At 42.0% G+C, this 10,841-nt stretch overlaps 1 protein-coding gene across 2 annotated transcripts in view; it reads right to left on the minus strand.

Annotated features, from left to right (window-relative positions):
• ZC3H13 (zinc finger CCCH-type containing 13) overlaps positions 1–10,457 on the minus strand; it is a 43,533-nt gene extending 33,076 nt beyond the window's left edge. The window contains exons 1-5 of one of the 2 annotated variants that reach the window (XM_037057617.1): positions 10,115–10,457; positions 3,901–4,023; positions 3,524–3,633; positions 2,085–2,196; positions 256–364 (exon numbers count right to left, since the gene is read on the minus strand). In XM_037057617.1, the coding sequence (XP_036913512.1) occupies positions 256–364; positions 2,085–2,196; positions 3,524–3,633; positions 3,901–4,017 (448 nt within the window). In that variant the 5' untranslated portion in view covers positions 4,018–4,023; positions 10,115–10,457. Of the gene's footprint in view, positions 1–255; positions 365–2,084; positions 2,197–3,523; positions 3,634–3,900; positions 4,027–10,114 lie in introns of both variants that reach the window. The other variant, XM_037057616.1, reaches the window with a different exon arrangement.
• Between the last annotated feature and the right edge of the window lie 384 nt (positions 10,458–10,841).

A 10,841-nucleotide genomic window follows, 5' to 3' on the forward strand; every position in this document is an offset into this window, starting at 1 on the left:
TACGGGCCTGCTGTCACTACGGGCCTGTTGTGTCACTACGGGCCTGTTCTGTCACTACGGGCCTGCTGTCACTACGGGCCTGTTGTGTCACTACGGGCTGCTTTCCACCCTATGCCTCAACAAGCAGAGACAAGACAGTAAGATGGTTCTAAACAAATAGGCAGATCACAGTTGAAAAGGGGTTTGAAGTCCAGAAGAGTCTGCAACATGAATAAGCAATAAACTGACTCTAAAAACAAAGATTTTTTAACTCACCGTCTCTATTAGTTTCCCATTCTACATTTTCCTCTTCACTTTCTGGAGTTCTCTCCTTGGTGATTTTTATGTCTTCTTTTTCCCTGTGTCTCCCCCTCGAAGATTCTTTCTAAAAAGTACATACATACATGCAAGTTACTACACATTCTTTAATTGTATGAGACAGTCACTGCAATAGAAACTACTGCTAACTTCACTCATTTTGCTCATTAAAGAATCAGCTCTGTAAATAATCACTGACCTACTAAGCACAGGAAGTGACAAGCTTTAGTATAGCACCCCAGTAGAAAGACAAACCGCGTCTATTTTACTGAAGAACAAAGATGCAGTCCCCGTGAGGAGTAGTGAGATTTTAAAATACACAGTGCAAATCTAATACTTTAATGAGCCCGGGAGAGCACACTATGTACCATCACATACATAGGTACCATCACATACATAGGTACCCTCACATACATAGGTATCATCACATACATAGGTACCATCACATACATAGGTACCATCACATACATAGGTACCATCACATACATAGGTACCATCGCATACATAGGTACCATCGCATACATAGGTACCATCGCATACATAGGTATCATCGCATACATAGGTATCATCACATACATAGTATACTATGTGAAAACCACAGGGTGAGAGACTGTTTAAAATGGATGAAATGCACGCGGACCTGTGACTTTAACAAGTGATGAAAAAGGGACACACCGATCACGGTAACTGCTGATCTGAGACTTGTCACACACCCCAATAAGGATAAATCCAAACTCATTTAGCTATTTTACAAATGCCTTCAAAGAACAGGCTTTCCCTATTTTGAAACCAAATGATCAACTGATGAATGAATAAACAAAATGTGAGGTATCAATACAATGGACTATTATTTGGCAAAAACAAGGAGTAAAATATGGACACACCCCAGAATCTTTCAAGACCCTGGAAAACACTACGCTGAGTGGAGGAAGCCGGTTACAAATGCCACGAGTGCACTGAGACGCCCATCTGGGACGGGCAAGTAAGTCACAGTGACAGCGAGCGGGCTGGTGGCGGCAGCCTAGGACTCGTGGTCTGTCTGGGGGTGAGGGGTGACTGCTACAGGGTGCGGAGTGCCTTCCGGAGGGGAAGAAATGTTCCAAAACTGACTGGTGGTGGTCGCCTGACTATGACTATACCAACCATCACTGAAGTGTGTACTTTAAATGGGCGGATTGTACTGTATGTGAAGTGTATCTCAATAAATCTGTTAGAATAAATGCCTTGGAAAAACAAAAAGCTCTGGGAAAGACTTCCACTCCTGACAAACACCTGTTTCCTTTTACTCACTAAACTGTATCACAAATCATGTCTCTGTCGGCCTAACCGCCCGGAAGGCCCACGCGAAGCGTTGCTGTCACCTGTGCTTCCCTCTACCTACGGCGCCTACTTCGGTCTCCGTCCCCATCGGGCTTTGCTTTCGGGGTTCTCCTTTCTCCTTTACAAGTGTCCACCCCAGGCCGGCTGAACTTTGAGAGCCTAAGGACGTCCGCCCAGGGACAGAAGCCCCGACAAGTCCAGCTTGGGCTCGACCAGCAGCTTCCCTTCATCTTCACTTCTGCCAAGAGGCGAACCACCAGAGAATAGGTTTTGCCAGAGGACTTTTTCCCTCGGCAAAGGGACAGAGAGTTTCTCCCTTGAAATTACACTCTCCACACAGAACACCACTCTGCAGTTTCATATGTTCGCCACGTACACACTCACCACACAGGTAGCATTTAAAATGGAACATAAACGACAGGTCACTACCGAAACCTAACGTACTGCGGGAACCCACTCCTACCCACCCTGACAGGGGAGGACGACTCCTCCGTGCTGCGTTTCGGCGCCTCAGCGTCCACATCCTGCCGCTTGTTCTTCATTCTTTCCCTGAGATCCCCTGTAGGTCTTTCCGGGGACCTTTAAAACAAAACAGCAAAATCTGTATTTATACATCATTTTACAAGAATGTATTTGCAGAGCCTTGGCTGGTGTGGCTCAGTGGTTGAGTACTAGTCTGTGAAGCAAAGGGTCACAGGTTCGATTCCCAGTTGGGGCACATGCCTGGGTTGCGGGCCAGGTCCCCAGCAGGGGGCACATGAGAGGCAACCATAGGTTTTCTCTCCCTCTTTCTCCCTCATTTCCCCTCTGTCTAAAAAAATAAATAAATAAAATCTTTAAAAAGTTTTTGCATCAGTTAATAATAAATTTTGAAGATGAATTAAAGCATGTATTAAAAATGTGTAATAATATAAACAAAACATTAAAATTACTGAAATAGTTTCCCAGGTATGTCTTTGTACAGGTAACTAAACTTACAACGACTAATTTCCTATCAGTAACAGAGAAGACGAATGACGATCGAAACACAAATAAGACAGTATTCAGCATCACCAGCATCACAAGTAAACTAAAATATACAACATTTAAGTGAATAGAAAGTAAGTTAATGTTAAGGGGTTGAATTTTAAATTGTATTAAACTTCAAAACCTATACACACACACAAAATTTATGCAACTAAAAAATCCCCTCCAAATGCTAATTTCAATTTTTAAACTATTCCTGTAGTCAAAGCAATTGATCAGCACACCAATTTTAGAATTAGGTAAATTATCAATCACATTTGAACTCTTTTTCTGGCCATTTAACACATGACACATCTTTAAATGCCACAACAAAACTGTCATGAGGAAACCAAAAGGAAAAGAAAATATCTTTGCTAGGAAAGATTAATTTAGGGCTGCCTTTACTAAAGACAAAGTGACGGACATTCTAAACAGGCCGTCCGTGTGCCCTCCTCACGTACGTACACTACATACTGTAATGAGAGTTTAGAAACTGCATTTTAACCTTCAGAGCTTGCACTGGCTGATGTTTTGTCATTAAGATTTAAATTTAAAATCCCCGAAAAGCTAAAACTATACCCTACTTAAATTTTAATAAAATTCTGGCTTAAGCAGCATTTTAATACATAACTGGGGAGTGGGAAGGCTTGCCGCACATATATTATAAAAAAGGTCTACTGTCAAAACAAGTAAATATTGACCAAATAAGTTAATTTCAAAGCAGTGTATTAATGTTGAGATTAACAGCTGGGAGGATCTTGTCGCTCTGACTACATATAAATAGGACTACCACCAAAACAGAAAATCTGACCAAATACACGGTTGCATTTCAGATTTTACTAGATAAACTCTAGAAGCCATCTTCTAATTGTATTCGGGCAATTCAAAGTTCTTAATTTACCTTCTGTAACTGCTGCTGTAACCTTTGCCCCGGGGTGAAAGGCCATGCACGAATCTACACGTGTTTCCATAGAGGCAGTTGCCAGTCTTCAGCCAGTTACGGCACTGCGTCTAAGAGACAGACAGCACCATTAAGTTTCGTATTTACTCACACTGACTTCTGGACAACAGATGCCAGCAGAACAAAATTAAAACAAATGCTATAGACATTCCAGCTAACCTGAGATCCACATTATGCCCCTGCCCCAAGAAAAGAAAACCCGTAACCCTACCCTCCTCCTCGATCCTCTTCCTGCCCACCATTTCCACACCTACCAGCTCAGTTCTAGGACGCACGTGGGGATTTAGGGGCAGGGTGACTGACTGGGGGCCACTCACCTCCGCCGCGCTCCCGGTGCTGGGCCCGAGCCGCTCGAACACGCTGGGTCTTCGGGATGTGCTTTCAGAAATGGTCTTCGTGTTTTCCACTGTGACCTTCCTTCTAATTTTTGACATTTTGTACTACTTTAACCAAAAAAGAAAAAGGCAAAACTGTAAAATTCTTCAATTTGAAATCACTGACCTCATAACTTACTAGTTGATAAAACTGAAGAAAGCACTGCAAAATTATAAGATATTTTTTTTCAGGATAAAAAAAAGAATAGGACAGGTCACAAGTAAACGAAGTTATCCTCTAAGACTCACTTTATCATCAATTTGTAACTTTGGGGTCCGTTGGCTAGAATTTTACCTCTTTTGCAGAGTAAATGAGTGAGATTTTACTCACACAGCTAAGCAGTCACAGCACATTCAACCTCAGAAAACAAATTATAAAACAATTAGTTTCTAAGTTCCTTATGCAGGTCATTTCGAGATTTAGTAACTATCTTTAAGGAAAAGCTGCACTATCATTCTCCATCAGTTGGTTCACTGGAAAATAAAGCATGTTGAAGATGGGAACATGAGGTCAGGTGAGAATTTTATTGATAGAAGTTATACTGTATACACTTTAAGTGACATTGGTTATGTTGTAAAAATCAGCTTCGGAGGAAAATGAAGACTATTTAAATATATTTTTGTTTTATAGTAGTCCAGAAAAACAGTAATCAAGAATATTTATCTTCCAATTACAAAACGAAAAAACCCCACAGAACACTCAATGAGAGTAAGACGACTTTCTTCCACGACGGAACAGGCTGTCTAAGCAGGAAACGTGAAGGTGCTTCTCTCACCCACACAGACCAACATGGCGGTCAGAGGCACTGAGAGTGATGAACCAGCTATTCTACCGATGCCGGTAGCAAGGAAGACAAATCACAAAAATGTTTTACAGAAGTAAATAAAACATTAAAACCAAAACTGCAATAAAACACTATCCAAATATGTCATCAGGTAATTCACCTGAAAATGAAAGTATCAGGAAAAGTCACATATTTTTCGGACTATAAGACACACTCCACCCCCCACCCCAATTTGGGAGCAATAATGGTGGCTAACGCTGCTTTTGAGTTCTGTTTACATTTACATTGGTGAAATACTATGTTATTTATGTTATTAAATATTTTACCACATTTTTTTGCTTCAAAAAATTTCCCCTATTTTCCACCTCTAAAACCTAGGTGTGTCTTATGGTCCAAAAAATACAGTGTATGATATATGTTAGGAAAAAAACACTAAATTCTAGACCAAAAATGACCTAAAGAGTACACTATTACAGAAAACTGCACAAGGAAAAAAAAAACACTAAACAGCATTATACTTTATGCAACCTAAATATTAGTTGAAATCTTATTAGTAGTCAAAAGTAGTTAACGTAAGAGTTCTATGTGGTATAAAACTGGCCTCTATGAAGTTCACAAATGTTCTTTTAATGAGTTTCAAAATAAAGGCATATCACTTGGAAAATTATTAAATCATAGTAGTACTAAATCAAAACTACAAAAAAAATGTTTAACAATGTTTGTTTCAGTGAAATACTTTTCAGGTCACATTTTAAAGGGACTCAGAGACCTCAGTGGATTGAGCCCGGGCCTGCAAACCAGACGATTGCGGTTCGATTCCCAGTCAGGGCACATGCCTGGGTTGCAGGCCGGTTCCTTGCAGGCCAACTACCAGCAGGGGACGCACAAAAGGCAACCATACATTGGTGTTTCTCTCCCTCTCTCTAAAGATAAATAAATAAATAAAATTAAAAAAAAAAGGACTCAGAGAATAAGAACAGTATTTGACAAATGAACAAAGAAAAAAATATGAAATGATATAATATGGTACTTTTAAATTGAAAAAACAATACATTCTTTAATGTAAAATACAATCACTATTTTAATAGCAATGACTTGTTAGTGATTCAAAGTTAGACAATAACTTTAAATTTCAAATTTTTAAAAAATTGTGCAGAGTGTCACATAAATGAAGAATTTGCTGCAACACAAAGTATCAACTGTTCTCCAAGCTTTTCTTGGGCTCATTCTCAGTCCAAATGTGATTTTACAGAAGAAAAGTTGGTAAAATTTCACACATGTACTTGACTTACTGACCATAAAGAACTAAAATTCACTATAAGATGAGATGAGATGAGAAAGATGTAGAAAATATAGAGCTTTGGCCCTGGCTGGCGTAGCTCAGTGGGTTGAGCGCGGGCCTGCGAACCGCACAATCACGGTTCAATGCCCAGTTAGGGCACATGCCTGGGTTGCAGGCCAGTTCCCAGCAGGGGACTCACGAGAGGCAACCATACATTGATGTTTCTCTCCTCCTCTCCTTCCCTTCCCCTCTAAAGATAAATAAATAAAATCTTTAAAAAAAAAAGAAGAAAATGTAGAGCTTTGATTGAGAAGACCACCAGTTTACAATTTAGAACTGAGAACTGGTAAGTTAAAACAAATTTCTAATGTTTCATTATGTTACCGTAAATATTAATATGCAGATTACATTGTAATGCCCATTCACTAATTTTAAAACTGTGCTAATAAATGTAAAATGGAACGAGTTTTAGTAACTAGCAGTGACTGGTTATCTGGGACGGCAAACAGGAGGACCACCTCGGCACGTGGCCTCAAAGGAGACTAACCCTAACCCGACGTTTCTTCTCTCTACCATCATTTGAAACAGTTCCTTCTGTCCTCAAACGGCCTATGCCCATCGCGCCCTCACTCCCACCCAGCACACCCTCCTCCCGACAGGTCAATGGCAGTGTTTCCCACAGATGGGGCCTCCCTTTGGTTTTTCGGGCCCTCGAGGCACCCACGCCGGCTTCCTGCTCTGTCCCTGGTTGCCTGGATCAGCTCTCCCCCCTCCCCCAACCTGGGGCTGGAACCAGCAGTCTCCTGGCTCCTCTCCAATCCCACATCCCTGACAGCAGCTTTGAAGACTTCAAAGGGTCTGGGCTGCTATGGCAAAGACCGTCAGGTGAGGACTGAGGATTCCACGCTGCCCCTCCTCACATTCCTGCCACTGAAACGACCCTTCGCAAAGACCAAGTTGCTTTTACTGGTAATAGACATACGGAACTGCTCAAGATTCACCTACCCACTGGTTATCCCAGGAATTTTACTTCTAGCTACCACGGACTCCACCACCTTAAGAAAGAACAGAAACGAAGTAGAGTGGTATTCTCTTTTCTTCAGAGTCCCACAGTGTCAGACCCTGCCCTAAAATGGCAATGAGTTTGAGTACCAGGTCTAAATTACAGGAAGGTCCTAGACTTAAAAAAAAAGAAAAGGAATTCTTCTGATCTATCTATCTAGGGACTTCCATCAGTACCTAACAATAACAAGTTACCTAATTAGTATTACTGAAACATTATGATTTTGCATAGATAAAATGCTTTATGCTTGCAAAGAATACAAGATAGAAAACTTTCAGTCCTGTTTGTCTGAATAGATACACGTAATCTAAAACACACCAGGAAAGCCTTTACTCGTATACAGTAATAAACTAGCTTAAAAAGTTGTTACCAACTAATGTGACTTAATTAAAATTTTCAACCTAAAATTTTGAGTCCACAAAGCAAGATGAATGTTACAACAGAATAAAATGCAAATGTGACTGAGTTGGAGGACTTTTTCAATTTACATCTAAACAGTCTTCATTAAAAAGTAAATGCTTCAGAGTATGTGAAAGAAGTTAAATGATAAAATGAAATAAAAATGCCAACATTAAAGACCCCCCCTAGCTCAGAGACTTTGAAGGTTTTCTCTCCAGTTTTGTTCCTAAATTCTGCTTTGGTTTTCGGTTGCCATCACACTTCCCATCATCACGTCTCTCCCCAACACCAGCATTACAGAAGCAGGAGTGACCCTCTCGAGAGTCTACTGAGTACTTTCCCAGCTCTCCTTGCCGTTTTCAGGGTTAGTAAGGGTTAATAAAGACCAGAAGTTATTATATTTTGCAACTGAAAAGAAAAACAGGGGACAACGTTTGCATCATTAAGACACAACAAAAGAGGGTCTTTATAAGTGGACACTGTCTGCCCCTGCCCCCCAAACTTACAAATGTCACAATGTTTGTAACTCATACTATAAATATGGCTGAGGAAAAAATATAAAGGGGCCTCTTTTTAAACAATAACTTCTGAAGCCTAAGTACTGAAGTATCTTGTCAGTAAAACACGTATTAGTTCTAGGATGCTCACTCCCATCTTTAACGACGTTCTTTTCAGGTCCCGCCTTCCAGTAACACAAATGCAGGCATGATGTGATGAGCAGCAACGTGCCATCAGTAAACCGTCAACCAACCAAGGAACCGACACTACGCAAATGTACTAAGTGGTAATAGAATAAACCCCTATCCACTCGAGTTCTAAAATAAAAGGCTATGTTAAAAATAAGGTCCGTTTCTATTTATTTTTTATATTTTTGACAGGAAAAAAGTTATTTGCTGCATAGTCTGCGAGAATTTTTCAAAAAGAACTTTCTAAAACAATCTTGCAGATTGCTTAGATGTAGTAGATAAACTAAAACAATTCCAAACTGAATTGTGAACAGAACTGACATTCCTAACCTGACTACACAGGTATGAGCAAGGCCACACTGAAGCACTGTGCAGAAAAAAATAATTTACTGTGAAGGTTATGCACAGAAAAAAATTCCATGCTGGCAACGACTGTAAAGCAAAGTAAAGAGAACTGCAACTACCTTTCCCTCCCCCCAAAAGAATAACAGACATTTTATATATCAACACCTGTTATTGTTTCAACTGTTACTAAATATCTGCTAAAACAGCTCCAACTCTGTATGAGGAGGAGAGCGGGGTATGGGGGAGATGAACAGGCACTGAGAACCAACTCTTCAAATAACTATGTCAAGAAACTTTGCTTTCTATATGTAAAAGCCAATACATATGATAATACAAATTAACACTGGTAACTTGTACACAAATTAAAACATCTACTTGCTGGATTTTAGTTTTAATTTACAGATATGGAAATCGGGCCAATTTGCATACCTTAAAATATGCAATCAATGTTCATTTCAAATCATCAATAATTAAGAAGCTAGTAAAGGGCATGTGTTTGATAAAACTGGATTCTATCAGATCCACAGTCTTTGGTTCACCTTGCAACTATTTTTACTGCCACGAATTGCTACATTCCTGCATCAACATTCTCAGCCTCTTGTTGAAATTGTCATGTAACAATTCACATATTTCACTAGGAAATTGTAAATTACTTGAAAATCTACAGACTATTTTCACAAAACTCTCCAAAATACTTTCGCTGAGGTCCTAAAGCCAGTACTTTCAAACATTACAGAACTAGACTCTGCTGACCACACGCAGGGATTGTACTGCACAAATGCATTTGTATTCACTGCGAGTGTCATGGACTTGGAAAACTTGAGGTGTGAAGATCTTTTCCAAACTTTCTAAATTATGCCTTCCTTCAAAAACAAACCAAACCCCGAAGAGACTGCACACGCCCATCATTTTCAGAGTAGTTCAAATTATCTGAAAACCTCGCAAAATAACCGAAAATAGTAGTGTCTAGTAGCTTGACACTACTAGTGATCCGTAGTCAAGATTCTACAAATATCACTCAACTAATACCTACTGAATAACTGACTAGCTGCTAAATCATTTCGCCATATATCACATCGTGCCAGGCAGCATCTTCCCGGTTTCTGATACATAGTTGCCAGAACTATCCCTCTAGGGAACGGGAAGACGGTCTAGTAGCACTCCTCTGCTCCGAGGGCCTAAATCGTTAAGCTACCACTGCCAGGAAGTAGGTAAGACAAAAGACAACCAAAAGAAAGACACAATACTTCCCCTAATAGGCCCGGAATGTGTGAAGAGGAGTTTTACAGCTAAAACCACATTCCCGAAGCCTTCGGTTACGTGCAAACGCCAATCCCACACAAGGGTCCCCAAGCGCACCTTCAGCGGTCAAGATTCCTTCCGAATCCACCCCATCCCCTTTAGACAGCCTCTCCAGAAACAGAACGAGGGCGAGAAACGAGGCCTGAGCACAGGGAGCTGGCTGCAGAGTTGTAAGGGTGGGATGCTCAACCGGCTCAAAATCCCTGCTGCTCCCAGGCGGGGCAGGAGCCCAACTCCGGCCCCCCCTTCCACATCCCCAGCAATCCCTGCCCCAAGTCACGCAATTCGAGTGTACCTCCTCCCCGAGCTCCCTTCGCACGCACAGTCCCGAGCTGTCACCGCCGCCGCCGCTCCGAGGAGCGGGGGAGACGCCTCTCAGTCCCCGGACTTGGCCCCGGGAGGACGACGGCACGGACAAGGAGGTGCGCGTGCGGCTCCCCGGAACCGGCCCTCGGCTGGCGAGGGGCCCCGGGGGCGGGTGAGCAGCGGAACTCGCCAGCCGCTTCGCCAGGGTCAAGCGAGACTGGGACGTGGACAGAAAAACAACACGGAGAGGACAGGGAGTGAGACAAGGCCACGAAAACACTGGCCACCGCTGGGGAGGATGTCCTCTAAACGCCGCCGGAAGTCGAGGGCTTGCCCGGGTCCCCTGTACCCCTGGGCGGCTTCCGGCTGCCAAATTAGTCGTCACACGCAGGCCCCGCCCCTCCGAGGAAACGCCCTCCACTAGCTCCGCCCCGTGGTGCGGAATCAATCCCTCTTTTTGAGACGTAGCCGCGGAGGAAGCCTGTGGCTAGGAGCTTCTGAAGTTCCCAATTGAAAGTGCATTTAAAAGGAAGAGTTAGGGTTTTTTTATTACATAATGCCTTTAATAAACGGCTGTTGTAAGTGCGGTAAATGCCACATTTGTTGTCGAAAGTACGTTCATTCGTTTGCTCAACAAAGTTTCATGAACGGAGAGGCGGCAGACGAATGTCCTGTTTTTGACACCCTTCCAATTTCTGGGCCATTGTCTATACCTG

The sequence above is a fragment of the Sturnira hondurensis genome, unplaced genomic scaffold, assembly GCF_014824575.4.
Source record: "Sturnira hondurensis isolate 20B ecotype Veracruz unplaced genomic scaffold, ASM1482457v3 Scaffold0009719, whole genome shotgun sequence".
In the NCBI taxonomy this organism is placed as follows: Eukaryota; Metazoa; Chordata; class Mammalia; order Chiroptera; family Phyllostomidae; genus Sturnira; species Sturnira hondurensis.